Source organism: Protopterus annectens, chromosome 7.part0, assembly GCF_019279795.1.
Source record: "Protopterus annectens isolate FY-2018-M chromosome 7.part0, PAN1.0, whole genome shotgun sequence".
NCBI classification, from domain to species: domain Eukaryota; kingdom Metazoa; phylum Chordata; order Ceratodontiformes; family Protopteridae; genus Protopterus; species Protopterus annectens.
Window position 1 is genome coordinate 481,658,224 of NC_056739.1, and position 17,890 is coordinate 481,676,113.

Sequence of the window (17,890 nt, forward strand, 5' to 3'; positions counted from 1 at the left end):
AAGCTGTTGCCCCACACCCTGAACAGCTTATTAGCCTTTTTCCATCCCCTCTCTTCCAGTGTCCACTGCATAATTCCTCCAGCCATATTTTTTGTCCATTCTTGGTTCTCATTTGTCTCTCTTTTTTAATTTATTAATTCTTGTTTAGGCCTTTCTGTCTGCAGTGCTTTCATTGACCTGCTTTAAGCAAATGCCAAGTAAGTTAACAGATACTTAAGTAGCATCCACCTTTGTTGTCTAAAGCAACAAAATCTGTCAGGAAAAGCAGGTTGGCAAACTTTGTTATGACATCATGCTGAAGAAAAAAATGTATAATGAAGTTAGTATGAAGAATGTAAGAGAGTTAAGAAATCTGGAGAGGGAGCTGGTAAATGCAATTAAAGATCGAGCTAAAATAGGTTCCTGGTACAGAGGGAGGCTTACTGTGTGCAACCCTGATTAGTACCCCGGCCCCACAGGTCAAGTTAGTAGGGAGAGGAGTGAGAAGCAAGGACTGGTCATTTTTCTGTGCAGGGGAGGGGATGGATGGTTAGGGTTTGCCACATATATATGAAGATAACAGAAATAATCAGGTAGCAGCTTGGAATAAGCTGCCTGATCCAGCTGTCACCTTAGCATGCAGGAAAGCATTGCACATTGGCTATATGTTGGACAGAAGGGCATAAAAAAATAACTAGCTACTTATATGATGGCTCAAGCAGTCCATTACCCAATCTAAACTGTCCCCTCCTGGAAACAGGTTATATAAAAGATTTTAAAGGAGCTGTTTGTAGTTTCTATATGAAAACAAATTAACAGAGTCAGCACGAGTTTAAGAAACATTAACTATGTCACTGACATTTATTTTAGTTAGGATCACTCTTTAAGTGCAGAATGAGTCACTAATTAGATGTGGCACACGAGGAGTTAGCAAAGAGTTTGCTACAATACCATGCAGCCATCTGATGGAAATGGAAAAGATTGGGAACAGGGCCTAAAGCAACACACCAACTGGAAAGCTGACAGAAACATAGGAAAATAGAAATAGATAGTCAGTGGTGTATTCCCAAGATGAAGCACAGACAGCCAGGATATGATGCCGGGCCTTGTTTTCTTTTTTTGTCTTAGACTTACATATTACTCTGGGGCTGGACAATAGGATAAGTGTTTAATGGATCATACTAAGGATTTAGCAAAACATGTGAAATGGGCAGCGAGCATTCACAGGCGATACTTAATGCAAAGAAACATATAAAGGTAATGTTTGCTGCAGGGAATCTAGTTCGTATGAACAAGCTTGGTGAATTGGTTTTGGAAATTACCAGTGAGAAGATGATTTGGGGTCTTCTCCAACAGGAATATGTAAAATATTGATTTTTAGAGATTCTGGCAAGTCGAGTGGCGTGCGAAAGACATGCGTGAATGGATGTACCTTCGTTGAAGGTTGGGCGTGGGGCTGGCACCTCTGCACTGTAAAAATCTACTGCCAATCATTAGTGGACCGGAGTACCGCTGTGGTGTCCCCTAACTGGGAAAAGCCGAAAGAAGAACAAGAGAATCTGGCAAGGACAGTGAAAGGCTGTATTGCATCGCCAGGTGCTTAGACGCAAGAGAGGGTGATTTTGTATACCACTTTACAGAGTATCAATGAGGTCACTGAATATTATATTCATTTCTGAAACTTCTTAAGGACCGGGGGCAAATAAAGTTTTACCCTATGGACTGTTGTGTCTGTCATGTTTAATGAACTGAAGTATATTTGGTAAAGTTGCAAACTCCTTACTGTGGAGCTGGTCAGTCTTCAATTCTTTTGTATGTACTGTACAGTTTGTTACTTTCTCCAAGATTAGGGAAGTTGCAATAAAAAGAAAGGAAATTTGTGCTTAAAGAAAACTTTTATTTTTATTCTGAGGTTGTGCAACTTTGAATTTAGTGTATGTAATGATTGTGGGTTTGGGTGAGAATGATGGGGCACATTATCTTGGGGAAAAATGCATGTTGAATTTATGTCTTGTTAATTTTGATGTAAGTTATAGTGAGTTTACTTTCAACAACATGTGTAGGAAAGACCACAGTTACAGTTCGCTGTATTTTAATAAAATGAGGCTTGATGAATCATTATGGATGGCTTTTAAAATGGTTAAAGCGATTTCAGTTTGATTTGCATGATAAAATTGACTTTCCTGGGCTTGTTTACACTGGGAAGAAGGAGTAGCATTGTTAATACAGTTTAGATCCAGAACTGTGGAGTAATCAGGCAGAAGAAAATTGAGACATGAAAAAGGGAATAGATGTAGTTAGAATACATTATAATTTATTTATTTATTTATTTTACATTTGTTGACCGGGCTAGTCCAACTGGATATATTTCCATTTTCAGTAGAGGCCCGGGGAGAAAAGCTCCAACATAGCACAAAATGAAATATAAGTATAATCATACTCATGTAAATGAATGATAGTTGTAAGGATGTCTTTCTTCATTGAGAGTGTGGTGGCACTTGCTAAAGAACAAGTTGATACCTGAAGTAGTATCTGTACTTGAATGTACAGATTTAAAAATACTTTGAGCAAATAGAAGACTTGGGGGGGGGGGGGTTAACCATATGGTGCTAGCTGCCACATTATTTTTTCGACAACTTTATATCTTCATAGAAGGAAAATATGAGGGGGCTCATTTTTATTGCACCTCCATTAGTTATTATTTCCTTTTTAAAGTAATTAGAATCCCAGAACTGTAGCATTTCTTGATTAAGGATTGTTTGATCCACTCGTTCTACTTAAACACTCTATCATTGTTCCTTTGTGGCAAGTCCTAGCTAGCTAGTAAACAGAGACTCTTTTCTTGTCTGCCCATTTCTTCTGCTGCTTTATTCTTCTTTTCTGTCTTTGCCCTCTTCTTTTATGTGTTCTAGGCATTTCTTTCTTTCTTTCATTACTTGCTTAATCCTATTCAGTGCTGTGGGATAGCTGGAGCCTTTCTTGACAGTCAGTGGGTATAGGTAGTGAAAATTTTCATGGATGGGGTGCCAGTCTGTTGCAGAGGTGCACACACACAAACTCCTTTGGGCAGTTTGGAAGAGCACCTATAGCAGATCTTTGGGATATGGGAGGAAACCCGCATACCTGGCAAAAACCCAAGTGGACAAAGAGGGGATATGCAAACTCCACAGAATAGGCACACCAGCTAAGTACCAAACTGGAGAACTAGGTGGTATGAAATAGCAACATTAATCACTGCAACGCGGTTTGATTCACTTCCAGGGAAATGCTTCTTCCTTACATCCATCTTTAATATTTCACTTGAACACCATACTGCTTCCACTGACCCTCATCTTTCTAGACTCTGTTCTTGTGCTTTCTTCATCCTGTGGTACAGATGAAGGATTCAGCTGTAGATTATATCGTCCTCACTTGCCCTAGGGTATGTGAATTAAGATGTAACAGACTTTTGGTTCAGCTCAATGTTTTATTTAAATGCTGTCTTCTGAACTGTCAACACCTGATGGTCTTTTTCCCTTTCTAAGTTGTCAGACTCTGTAGACATTATGTCCAAAGTTGTGGTGTATCATTGTACCAGCAGAGATACTCCCAAGTTCTGTGGTATGTTTTTAGCAAGTAAACTCATCCAGTTTGCAGGTAGAAGGTTGTGTGTTGACTTCTCGTAGTTGATCCCTAAGGTACTTGACTGCAAGTGGACTTGCATTGGAATGCCGCCACCTTCTGAGTCTGTATTGTCAAACGTTTGAGTTTTCAGTTTGTGACTAAACAAAGGAAACTTCTGATCTCTCCCTAAGCCTTAAGCTTGGTTAGAAAATGTAATCCCTGGCAGTACCTTATGTTACAGTTACAGAAAGGTTCCAATTTTTATTCAGTTTCACAAAGCTCTACTCTGTTTCACTTCTTTCTAACCTTTGAATTAAAATAAACCCATTTCATAAAGGCTAACCTTTCTATAATCAGAAATGTACTCAGGCACATTTACAAAATGTCATTTTTTTATTTTTCTTCATTTAGAATCCGGTGGAACACTTTAAGTTCAAAATAATTAGTGGTACTCCACGTTTCACACCATGATTACTTGTGATAATACCTAACTGCTAAAGTAACATGTAGTCATTCACCCTTCAAAAAATATACTGTCACAGCTATGTTTTCCTCAAACTTCTCATAAAAAAGGATGGAGATTTACACATTGACTTCTTAATGTAATAATGGAGGAGGTCACAAATTACTAAGAGTTATAATCTTTTAAATAACATACGCCTGCATTAGTCCTGAGGTTGTCATGGCAATGACCTGCTCACGCTATGCCCTTGAGGTTCTCACTATGGCAACCTCTCTTATGCAGCCTTAACAAAGGCCTTACAGTAGCCTATGTATTTTTGATGGCAAAACTATGCTGCTAAGTTGTCACTCAGAGGTTAGGGCAGCACACTCAATGAATGCTTTGAACATTGTAATTTGAGTTTAAACTGATCATTCATGTTTTATATTTCCAAATGAAACTACAAATACAGGGCTGGCCTCAAGATTAAAGATGGTGACAAAACTCTGAACTATAAAAACAGTCAAGCAGAGATGGAGAGTGTACAGAAGAAGGGGGAATGGATGAATGGCTAGTAAGACTGCAGTGAATTGAATTCTACAAATATGGGGATTGAATTTGTACAGCCCTGTCTTGTACACTGTCTAACTCTGAACATGTAATTTAATCATATCACAGATCCCAACTAATCACTGTAAATAAGCAGATGTAACAGGTGATTAGGTTACGTAACAATGACAAATATGAGGTTCAGTGGCAGTCTGCGTGAAACTCTTGGCCAGAAAGAGCAGGAATAGGGCAGCACAGTACATGATGCATGTAGAAGGGGTGCCGATGACTATAAAAAAAAAAAAAAAAAAAAAAGTATAGCGTACATAAGCAGAGTCTCATCATGCTCAAATGGGGCCCTAGGCAGGGTATTGAAACCAGCCTCCCACCACCTCAGCCTTTCCAGTGTCTTGTTACTTGGTTCCCTCTCCCAAATTGCCATAAACAATGCCAATGCACATATTGCACATATCATTTTCTACCTTACATTTGCAATCATTACAGAGATTTACATTTAATTAAAAAAAAGTATTTGAAATTGTAGCATACAAACACAACAGTCTTACACTGAAAACAGACAGCATGACTAATAGTAAACTTCTTTCTCTTGAAACTCACATTCATTGAAAATGTGTTTGGCCAATGGTTGATTATGTATCTTGGGTCCCAGTCTTTTTCAAACCATGTCGCCCTGCACCCACCCCCCCCAGCACACATTTTTAGGGCCATCCATAAATGCATGTGTTTTTGATTCACCTTCCTTATTGTTTTTAATATTTCTTGTTTAATACAGCAACATGTGTTAGTATGTGTTTTAAATTTATAGTTTTGAACATTTTTTCCAGCAAGCACTGAAACAGAAAGTATGAACCAATGAAAAAAATGCCCATTTCAGAACCTTTAACCATAAAGGGCCACTCAAACTGTGCCATTGTAATCTAACAGTATCATTTTATAGACTGTGATACATCACGTCTCATTGTGATAAAAATGGCCATAGTAAAAGTATCCCAGTTTGCTTTACAAAAATGCCCACTAGCCCTGTAGAGACAAACTGACTTTTATAAGCTTAGCAGGGTCAGTCAGTTTTTATCCACAGACATTCCTCAAACTCAGCCGTTATAGCAACATCATTGACTGCATCCTTCTCAGTTTGTGTCCAAAAAATAATAGTAAAGACTGAAGTCGGATATTTCAAATTTCACACGGTCACCAAAGCATTCCAACTTCATTTACACATAGTAGTCCTGCAAAGCCATATTAAAAACTACTTAAAATGACCACATATGAGCACAAGGTACTTTATCCACAGTGAGCCCTACACTAGCAGATGTTCTTCATCTCACATTGCTGCAGTCCTAACACTTGGGTATTCCGCTGTCCTCATTCGGCCCGAATATCAGAGCATAAGGCTGACGTCGGTCAGGGCGCATTTAACTGACATCAGAACGTCAGGGTACAAATGCGCATGACCGACGTCATATCCCCAGTCTTTTTTGCCGCATGGTCCGATGCAGAAGCAGTGTTGCAAGTGCCGTTCGGCGTTCTGAAATTTTTCGAATTCGGAGTTTCAGACCGTAGTCAGAGTTGGTTAAGTACCCCGTTGGGGAATATTTTGGTTTTTTCTTGCCTCAGTGGTTTACCGGATGTCAGAAAAAGTGAATAACTGTATTTCTTGTGGGAAACAGATACCGCATAGAGATTATCATAATTTGTGTATACCTTGTTTAGGACCTGAGCACGACGTTGTTGGTTGCCGCTTTTGTGCTAGGTTTAATAAACGCACTATTAAGCGGAGGTTGGATTGTGCTAGGTTGGTCTTTGGGAAGCGGTGCAATTACAAAATGCCGTCGGATGCTCCGACGCCGGCTTCCTCAAAGAAGCGCAAGGACAAGGCAGTTAAACTTAGGTTAGAGGAGTCGTCCGAACCGGACGTCAGTTCTTTAGAGGTATCAGTGGAACCGGTGGTTCCGACGGAGGCCTCTCTGGAGGCCCAGGGAGAAACTCTGATTTTACAGGATGTGGCCTCCCAGGAGGCAGGGCAGGCTGTAGGGGCTTCTCAAGTAACTGTACTCCCCTCCCTTACTAAGGGGCCTAGGCCCTCTTTTTCTGCTACCAAGGCTTCTCCTAGAGGTAGGGCTAGTTTAGCTTCGGTGGGTGTCTCTCCCAGTTCTTCAGGTACTGTGCCCAAGAAGCACATGCTCAAAATGGCAGAGGATTTAATTACTTTAATTAGAGGTTCTATGCCCCCTCCTGATAAGAGGCCTAGGATGGAACCTGTGTTGGGGGATTATGAGCAGGCTTCGGATGTGTCTGAGTCCTCGGCTGAAGACTTGCAGGAGTATTCTCATTATTCTGATTCTGATATGGATGATTCTACTCCTTCTGCTTCTCCTCCTGAGGATTTTTCTTTTTCAGAGACCCTTCACTCCATGAGAGAGCATTTTAAATGGGAAGGTCAGGATTTCTCTGATTCCAGGAAAAGGCTTAGGGAATTTTTGTTTTACCCCAGCATAGGCCTTTAGCTATTCCTCCTGTTCTGAATGTGGTGGAAGATGTGTTTGCAGAGGCTTCTCTTAATCCTGATTCTTTGCCTCCTGCTCCTGTTAAACCGGATAGGTATTACAGGGTGCCTGAAGCTCATAAGTATCTTTTAAGAGTCCTAGGGCAGACCCAGAAACTGTTAGCCAGGGGCCTAAGGGTGTTAAGGCTTCTGTTGTCAAAAATCCGGTTCCTGCAGATAAAGAGGCCAGGGCCTTGGATAGATGGGGAAAGAAAGTTTATACTTCTTCCACTCTAGCCATGAGAGCTTTGAATTGCCAGTTTCACATGTTGAAATATCAAAATTATCTCCTTTCTCAGTTGAAATCTAAGGTTGATGCCCTGGCGGAAGGTATTGACTGTAAAGAGTTACAAGATTTAGTACATGTTTCTGAGCAGGTGGGTAAGCATTCTTTGCAATGTGGTTTTGATGCTGTACAGGCCTCGTCTAGGGTGGCTGCCACTGGGTCAGTTCTTCGCAGGCATGCCTGGCTAAGGGATCAAAATTTATCCGATCATGTTAAAAATAGGATTTTGGATGCCCCTTTGCAATCTGATGTCTTGTTTGGTTCTCCTGTTGAGGCAGTTTTAAAGAAAATGGAAGATAAGGCTAAGTCTATGCAGACTGTTAAAGATTTTTTACAGGTTCAGCCTCCAAAGTTTAGTAGAAATTGGCCTACTAAAGGGTGGACGTATCCTTCTTATGATGCCCAGTCTAGGGGTAGATCTAGACGTGGCAGGGGCAGAGGCCAGGGTTCTTTCAGGCCCAGAACAGGAAGTTCTCCTGCACAGTCTTCAAGTGAGGGCAGGGGTCAGTCCTTTCGTAAACAGACCCAATGACCTACCTTTCCAGCTGCCAGAACCTTCTCGCCTGGCAGCACCTTTGGGAGGAAGGTTGGCACTTTTCAAAGAAAATTGGAGTTTGATTACCCAAGACAAATGGGTACTGGATATCATACATCACGGTTACAGGTTTTATTTCCATACCTTGCCTCCTTTCAAGGGCATGCCAGACATTCCTCCTCAACAAAGAATAGAGGCTCACAAGCAAATTTCACTGCTACTCCAAATAGGGGCCATACAGCCGGTTCCTTTGCCAGAAAGGGGCCTAGGATTTTATTCTCGCCTGTTCCTAGTCCCAAAGAAGGGGAACACGTGGAGACCAATTTTGGATTTGTCTATCCTCAACACTTATCTGGACATTCCCAAGTTCAAAATGTTGACATTGCAGCAGCTTTTACCTCTGCTGGGCAAAGATCATTGGATGGTAACTTTGGATCTCAAGGAGGCTTACCTTCATGTTCCTATCAGACTACGTTGCAGGAAGTATCTGCGTTTTCGAGCTGGGACTTCTCACTATCAGTTCTCTGCATTGCCCTTTGGCTTATCTACTGCGCCCAGAGTGTTCACGAAAGTTCTGGCTCCAGTGATAGCTTTCTTCAGGCTAAAAGGAATACAGATCTATCCTTATTTGGACGACTGCCTGATTCTGGCTCAAGGAAGGGAAGAGCTTCTTCATCATCTGGAATATGTGATAGCAGTGCTAAGATGCCTGGGGTATTCTGTGAGCGAAATAAAGTCCAGTCTAGTACCCTCTCAAGACATGTGCTTTCTGGGTGTGAGACTGAATACAGCATCCCAGATGGCCTTTTTTAACCCCGGACAAACAAAAGAGTCTATCCCTTTACTTCCATCAGCTATCTCATCAGTCCGGGCTGACTGCAAAGACAGTCCTTCAAGCCTTAGGGTTCATGGCATCTTGTATTCTGGTGCTTCCCAATGCCAAACTGCATATGAGGAAGCTACAATGGTATCTCAAAATGTATGGACACAGCACTGCCAGGATCTGGACACTGTCATTCAAATAATACCTTGCATTCAAAAGGAATTTTTGTGGTGGGCTCAGGAATGTCACCTAAACAAGGGACTCTCTGTGACCCGGCCAGAGGCGAGTCAGATTTTAACGACAGATGCCTCAGACATAGCTTGGGGAGCTCATCTAAATGGAAAGTGGATACAAGACAAGTGGCCTGCCAGACTACAACATCTACATATCAACATGAAGGAGATGTTAGCAGTCCAGTTTGCATTAATAGCTTTCAAGGATTTACTTCTTCCAGGGCAGGTGTTGATTCTAACAGACAACACAACTGTCATGTGGTACATCAACAAGCAAGGGGAACACATTCTTATCCTCTATGCAGGCAAGCAATGATTTTGTGGGAGACTGCTCTCAGTTTACAACTAAGTCTTCAGGCAAGGTTTCTGGCCGGAGCACAGAACTCCTTAGCAGATGTGTTAAGCAGACAAATCATGGATCCCCACGAGTGGAAACTGGATCTTCATGTATTTCAGAAACTGACAGTGTCCTGGGGAACTCCAGACATAGATCTGTTCGCTTCTCCACTAAACAACCAGCTGCCAAAGTTTTGCACAAAGCGGTTTCATCATACAGCTTGGAAAGTGGATGCTCTTTCTTTCAGTTGGAAAAATCTTCATGTGTATGCCTTTCCACCTCTGCCTCTCCTCCCAAAGGTACTTCTGAAGGTCAGACAGGACAAGCCAAGGATGATTTTGATAGCTCCAGATTGGCCTCGACAGCACTGGTATCCACTACTGAGAAGTCTAGTAAGAAAGCCTCCATGGCCTTTGCCTTTGATTCCACATCTGTTGTCCCAGGAGGACAGTCATTTGCTGAATGTCAAACTTCACTCTCTTCACCTAACAGCATGGCATATTCTGTTTTAAACCATAAAGGGTCTCAACTTCCACAACAAGTTTTGAATGTGATTTTGGAAGCTAGAAGGCCTAGTACAAGGAAAGTGTACGCAGATAAATGGAAGAGATTTTTATTTTGGAGTGCAGCTAAGGATTTGGATGTGTCTGAGCCTGATTTAAGTGTGGCTCTTCAATATCTTACTGAGTTATTGGACAAAGGTTTGTCCTTCTCTTCTATTAAGATTCATGCTGCAGCAATTTCAGCTCACTACGATTGTGACCCACCATTGTTTTCTCATCCTTTATTCAAGCAATTTCTCAGAGGGGCAAAGAATATAAGACCCCACGAAGAGCTCCTACTCCTGCTTGGGATCTCAATTTTGTGTTGGAGAAACTCACTCTACAACCTTTTGAGCCTGCAGCTACTGCTGAGTTGAAATATTTGTCATGGAAGACTGCTTTTTTGTTGGCCATTACTTCTGCAAGAAGGGTTTCTGAATTACAGGCCCTTATGGCAGTTGAGCCTTTCTTAATTTTTCACAAGGATAGGGTATCTTTACGTACCAATCCCTCCTTCATGCCTAAAGTGGTTTCTAGTGTGGCTTTAAACCAAACTATTCATTTGCCTACTTTTTATGCAAATCCCCAAACTAAAGGGGAAAAGATTTTGCACACCTTGGATGTTCACAGGCAGTTGCGATATTATTTGGACAGAACTAAAGGGTTCAGACAATCTCAGCAATTATTAGTTTCTTTTGCTTTGTGCTCTCAGCCTGTGTCAAAACAAACTATTTCAAAGTGGATTGGATTTTGCATTGCTTTCTGTTATTCCCATCATGGCAAAGAGATTCCAGCTGGGATTAGACCTCATTCCACTCGGGCTACTGCCACTTCAACAGCTTTTTTGAGGGGGGTGGCTACTAAGGATATTTTGGAGGCAGCCACTTGGAGTTCAGTGCATACCTTCTCTAAGCATTATCACCTTCCCTTGTACTCTAAATCTAGGGCTGGTTTTGCCACTGCTGTGTTGCAGGGCATTTTGGCAGCTCCTGCTTCTTTATAGTTTAGCCATCCTCCCTTACCTCTGCTTTGGGATTCTACCCAAGTGTTAGGACTGCAGCAATGTGAGATGAAGAACATAGTACAGTTTTGTACCTACCATAAATGTAGATGTTCAAGATCCACATTGCTGCAGTCCAATTTACCTCCCTCCTTCCCTCTGTTGTTGAGGTGGTTGTGTGAGTTGGGCTATGCATCTGAGGTAAACTGCATTTGGTATATTGCATTCTGTATATATTGTATATATTATACATATTTTTGGTGTTAGACTAGCTATTTTTTTAGTTGTGGTCTTTGGGTTTGGACCTTTCTTTTTAGGGTCTTCTGACATCTGGGGCAAGAAAAGACTGAGGATATGACGTCGGTCATGCGCATTTGTACCCTGACGTTCTGATGTCAGTTAAATGCGCCCTGACCGACGTCAGCCTTATGCTCTGATATTCGGGCCGAATGAGGACAGCGGAATACCCAAGTGTTAGGACTGCAGCAATGTGGATCTTCGAACATCTACATTTATGGTAGGTACAAAACTGTACTTTACAATTACTGTGTACACCCTTTCTTGTTATGAAAAGATAGAATTACATGGACTTGATTGCTAACTTTGGATGAACTAAGAAGATCCATGAGACCTATAAGGAAACTAGCCCAAGTTCCCTGTTACTCCAAAGTACTGTCGGGTTAACTGACTTACTTTCTGCAGACAGTAGATAAATGAAGATGGTAAAATTCAAACCCTGCACCCTTGCCACAGGAAGCATCTCATTAACAGGTCAGAGCTTTAGTCCTCTGCGCCAGCTGGCAGGGTAACAGTTTTTAACTAATTGCAGACATTTTTTACACTCTGTGTTGTAGAAAAGATTGTATCACAGTAATATACAACAATGACTGCATAATGGATAGCGAAGATCAGGCAGTTCTGATCATGACTGCATATAATGCAGACTGTATGAGCTGACAAATGTCAAGCCCTCTGCAGTTTCTGGAGGCTGTAAAGAAGGCACTGCAAAGCATATTACTAAAATGCAATATGCTTGGACTATATAACACAATCCAGACCTATTAATTTACTAATTCATTCTTTAGTGCAACGAGTAAAGCTAAACAATTAAAGACAGTATAAATGTTGCAGCAGTGTTTGTTCAACAGCACACCAGTTATACAAAGTTCAGAAGTATTATTGTATACAACTACTGGTATTTTTTTGTTAGGGGGCAGAGCTTACATGCCTGCAGGACACCTAAATCATCTTCTCTTTCATCAAGAGTAGCTATCCCCTCTGACATCACTCAGTATGGGTGTGATCTATCTGAATGGTGAATAATGCTGTATTGTTGCAACAGAGCCGGATTGTGGACAAATTGGCACCTATGTAGAGTAATGAATCTGGCCCCACCACCAGCCATACAAATATCCCATTACTTGGCTGTCTCACCTGTCCTTGTGCATACTGCTTTCTTCTTTACTTTTACAATTGTCATAGATATTTGGGTTTTATTTAAAATGCATTTCATATTTCACAGAAAAAGATATTGACAGCCATTTTAAACAAAACATTCTCATATTGAAAACAGGCTTAGAATGAGCAACAGTAAATTTCTCTTTCTTTGAAGCTCACATTTAATGAGCTAAATAGTGCTTCTACATGGGGCATTTTACACACTTACACACACACACACACACACACACACACACACACACACACACACGGTTGCCACCTTTTCAAATGCCCAAAGTGCGACATTTTTGGTACAAATGTCAGATTTTGCAAGGCGAAACATACCCACGGCCAGTACAAAGGACAGAACTTCATTTTTTGCCTAAATAAAGGCTTATTCTTGTAGCATTTTAGTTGCTTATTCTGTTTCTTATAACATTTAGGTGCTTCAGATACAGAGTAACTGTTTTATGCAACTATTACATAAAATATAGAAAATATTTTTGTCCTAAAATCTCAGGGCATTTGCCATTTTTTCAATTTTTGTGCAAGACATAACTGCCCAAAGAGGGGACTGTCCCTCGCAAAGTGGGACAGGTGGTAACCCTACACACACACACTGTTACTGCTGACTGCATTCACAAACTACCTCCATTATGGCGCTCCCAGTCCTCGTGACAAAAAGAAAATGTTCCTGTGCTCCCACTTTTTTAATGCTGCTGCCGTGACAAAAAAAAATGTTCCCATGCAAAGAACCAACAGGTTACCCCACTTTCTGCTCAGTTTCAAACATTGCACCAATTCCTGAATGGATGTGTATCCCATCTTCATTCTCACTGGATGAAAGCATTTACCAGTGAGACTGGAGTTTGTGACACAGAGTAGGAAATCAGGTTTGCCCTTCTTTAAGGTCCCTTGGTTTTATTTTTAAATTTATTGTTTTGGTTATAATTTTTTTTAAATTTCCTGGGCAGTTCATTTTTTTTTTTAATTTTTGTTGCTTGCCAGATTCACCAGCTAGCACAGGACTTGAGACAGCAGCCTAGGTTGTCTTGTACTAGATATGATCCTGCACGTAAGTAAAAACAGTAAGGGGGCCATTCAACTCTGGGAACTGCTGTAAGGAAATGAACAAAGTGCCGCTGTGGGAAGGATACTACTTTGAAATGAGCATGGCCCTACGTTACTGATGGTTACATTTTCGTAATGATCTACTAGGGGTAATAGCTGATAGATATTAACATAATTGCTCTTATGTTAAACAAACCTGTTTATACCAACTAATAGTTTTTTTTTTCCAGCATATAAATACATGACAGTAGAATTTGCAGTGACTGATTTAGTAATGGCTATAAAGTATGTTTGTTCAAATAATTTTTGTACAAACATAAAACTTGGCCTGTGGAAGGAAGCTGATTGTTCTAGTGAATCTACTCATTTGTACAGCTAACCCCCTTACCTTCCATGTGTTCTTCATTATTGGCTCACTCCCCAGAGACGCACTCTAATAACTTTGAGAGGAAAGTTTTCCTTGGGCTACTACACTTAAGGAAATACAGTCCTTAACATTTTTGCAGTAGTCCCGGGATCCCAGAATCTGTCATAAGTGCAATCTTTTTATTGTCCTTTTGTTAACTCTCCGTACTTGGATTTTGTGTCACCAGATCATACCCCTGCATCTGTTCTTTCCTTCAGGTGGGAAATCAGTCTGTATATTTCTTACTTTATACAGTGCATCCTGTCAGCCATCATTCATCCTGGTGCCTCTAACTTTCTGAACCCCCTGCAGGAATCTCTGCTGATCCAACTGCCTGTCCTTGTATTCCTGGAAGATGCTAAGAGTACACAAGACATGTAGAGGTATCAGCAGCAGATCTAGCTGGTGAGAGTGTTCTGCTATTTATGAATCTTCACAAGGTTGGTGCCAGCAGTGTGGTGAGACTGAGATGTGGCTCTGGGTCACAGTTCCACACCCTCCTACCTCCAGAGCATATAGTGCTTTGGCTGTACTGTCCCTGGCCCCAAAAACTAAGTTGCATACAGAACCACAAGCCCCACATTCACCCTTGACATAGAAGAGCTGATGTTTGGCAGCTAAACCCCAGTTCCATGGCCAGGCCCCTTGAACTCCAGTTTGCAGGTAGGACAGGCAGAGATAAAATCCACTCCGTGACAGTGGCATCAGCCTCATCCCCCAACCATGTTGTTATCCTCTTCCAAATACAGACTGCAGAACTGCATGCAGTGCTGAAACCTCACAAGTGCCTTCAGTCCTAATGTTGGAGGAATGGACCATGATAATGGAAGCTGTCTGCCACAGAGACATGGATTTGAATAGCAAACCCAGGAGCTGGAGGAGTCTTCTAAGGAGGGATGGAAATGACCACCTGATGTCAGCTTGCCCATCATTGGCCATACAGTGCCCAGACCACTGTTGAAACCTGTGTCACTATGGGTACCACCTTTTGGTTGACAGATGCTGGCTTGTTTGCAGACTGAAAGGGTTGGGACTTTGGTCTGCCAGGCAGTACATATGCACTATAGCCAGACTGGATGTGTGGATGCACACATGCCTAGCCTAGGATTGCAGGCCCTGCTATGACAGAATCCTATCTGGCCACTACATTTATGGGAGTATGGCTTAAAAGAATAACCTGAGCTGTCTTGGATGACAAATCACTATTTCCTGACTTTTGCCTTCAGTGGCAGAAGGTAATGCCCATTTGGGATGGAACAATGAATGAGTCATACAGGACAGGTGGGGTGGGGGTGGGGAATGGTCAGGACGGAAGGAATTAAAGAATGATCTGCATTACTGCAAAGCGCACTTCATGTGGTACATCTGACATCCCAGCTTCCCTACCATTGCCGTGTCACACTGGACAAAGTAGTGCATTTTTGAACTGACTTGATACACAGAACTTTTGCTTTTCTTTGTAATACAATCCTAAAGTAACAATGTAATCCCATTACCTTCTTGCCAATAAAGTGTAAAAAAAATTGGCATTGGCTTGCATCCAAATATTCACTTCCCCCTACTGTTAGGCTAATTTAGCCAGCTTTTCCTGCAGCTCAATCCTCTTTCATATTTGGCTGTGATATCATCTTTATGTCATGTGTAAACAGACTGGCAATGATCACTGATAACTGATAGTATCACATATAAATACCTTAAAATGAGTCGAAGGGCAGAATACTTCCCCATGTGGCACGCCATTTTTGAGCAATGGCCTCTAACTTCCATCCTCTGTTTCCTGTCTAATAGCTAGCTTCCTATCGCACTGTCTTTATGCAGTGAATAGTCTGGGCACATCCACAAATCCTATATGTTTTTCCCAGAACTACCAAATGCTTATTGTGTAACTCTGACTTCCACACTGCTTGTGTGTCATTTCTGAAAATCTTCTTTCTTCTTCTTTTGGCTTTTCCCGGTTAGGGGTCACCACAGTGGATCATCTGTCCGCTCATGATTGGCAGTGGAGTTTTACAGTGTCGAGTTGCCAGCCCAACCTTCCACAGAAGGCACACACACACACATACACACTCACACCTAGGGCCAATTTAGAGTGTCCAGTCCACCTACTGCATGTCTTTGGGATGTGGGAGGAAACCGGAGCACCCGGAGGAAACCCACATGACCACAGGGAGGACATGCAGACTCCGGACAGAAGGCACCCCAGCTGAGAATCGAACCAGAGAACCTCTTGCTGTGAGGCGTGTGTCATTTCTGAAAATAAATACTTTTTTTAATACTGAGTAAATGTTAAGGCGTTATGAATAAGAGGAAAGGTACCTTTGAATTCACTGTGACATTGCTACCTTTGTTGCAGCACTTGCAATGTCAATACATAGTAGAAAACGATGGCAATATTTTACTTGACAATTATTATTAAGTTGCTTTATTATTTTATTCAAAGTTTAGCAATACAAAGATGCAAACATTCCTGTAGCACTTCCTAAGTATTTGTAAATGTACATTTATTTTTGTAAAAATTTTTATCAGGTTACTAGCCAATTGCTCTGAAATTATTTTGCTGCTGTTGGTGAAATTTATTTTGGTCCTTCAGGTACATTTGAAGATGCTTTGTTCTACATATGCATGTGCAGGCAGCATTCAACTGACTAGGTTGCATCAGTTATTGATGGTGTGTGTGTGTGTGTGTCTGTGTGTGGGTTTAGTTCCTAGAAGCTCCACTTACACACTGTGTGATCTGGAGGAAGTCCCACGCGACAAAAATAAAGCACACCTAAAACAGCTTTTAATGAAACTGATTTAACATTATCCCATCTGATAACAAATAATATTTACAGAAATTGATGCAGCTTGAAAGTGTTTGGCAAATTACCTTGGTTAAATCCTGATTCCATACAGTCAGGTAAATGATTTGTCTTAATCGTTGTGTATGTTATTTTTCCCCAACAGGTTTTCAGGTGTCTTCCTTCCAACACCGTGCGCAGTCGCAAAGATTTGTTGGAGTTCACTGGACAGGAATCGTTGGCTACTACTAGTCCAGAAGAAGCACGAGAGGAACTTAAGGGCATCAGGGGCCACCTTGTTTTTTATCCATTAATGTTCCTGTCTGATGAGCATCTACTACCCCCTCTTAACAGCAAAGAAGGAATGGTCCCTGTGGAAGTGTGGGTGTAGAACAAGTATGCTGCAAGGGCTAAGCCCCAGCAGCCTAAATGGACCAAATACAAGCAGAGCCAGAACGTGATGTACCCATTAAACATTCAAACACTACTGTCTGTTCTTTACCCAAGTGCCTTTAGGGGGAAATTATGCAGTCGCTTCTCTCCCACTAGAGACCTGGAACAAAAAAAAAATAGCAATACGTTATTATTCATTCCATTCTTGGATTTTAAGAAAACAAAGCTAGTAAAATGAGACTGGAAGTCAAGGCATGGGGTCTGAACAAAAATATTACTTTAACTGATTCATGCCTTTCACCCTGTATGAAGCTATTACAGGAGGGGGAGGTGTATTGGTGAAAATTATAAACTGGAACAAAGGATTCTGGTCATGCTGAGCTTGACACTGCATTTCATAACTGTATTTTTAAGTCCTGTTTTCCTGCGTCACATTTTATAACTAATCTGGAACTGAAACATAACTGCCTTATGTTACAGGACTCCTAGTGCTGCATTGGTTTCACTGTTACAGAGTACCGATTTTCAATAAAAAGCACTTTATTTACATTAGTTTTATGTAGAAAGTCGTTTCTACTTGTTGGAAACAGCTCATTTTCATGCTGAAATGTTAATTTACTTGAGTGGCTGAGTGCAGGTGGATTTCAGATTACAGCAGCCTAGCTGCAGAAATTATGCTATATAAAACCTGTTAATCATTTTTTGTTGTTGATTTTGATGGTGTTTTATGACTTACCATTTTTGAGCAGAACTTTCAGTCATTATTTGTAAAATCAAAAATCAAGATTTCATTCTTTCTTTTTATAAAACCTATTGACATTTTTAAAGTCTTAGTCTTTCTGCTTTTCCCGGTTAGGGGTCACCACAGCGGAACTCCAGTCCGCTAATGATTGGCAGTAGATTTTTACGTG

The 17,890-nt window shown here is 41.2% G+C and overlaps 1 protein-coding gene across 3 annotated transcripts in view; it reads left to right on the forward strand.

Annotated features, from left to right (window-relative positions):
• Positions 1–17,531, forward strand: part of PLD2 (phospholipase D2) — a 716,894-nt gene extending 699,363 nt beyond the window's left edge. For all 3 annotated transcript variants that reach the window (XM_044077075.1, XM_044077076.1, XM_044077077.1), the window contains exon 25: positions 16,753–17,531. In XM_044077075.1, the coding sequence (XP_043933010.1) occupies positions 16,753–16,977 (225 nt within the window). In that variant the 3' untranslated portion in view covers positions 16,978–17,531. The remainder of the gene's footprint in view (positions 1–16,752) is intronic.
• Positions 17,532–17,890: the final 359 nt, after the last annotated feature.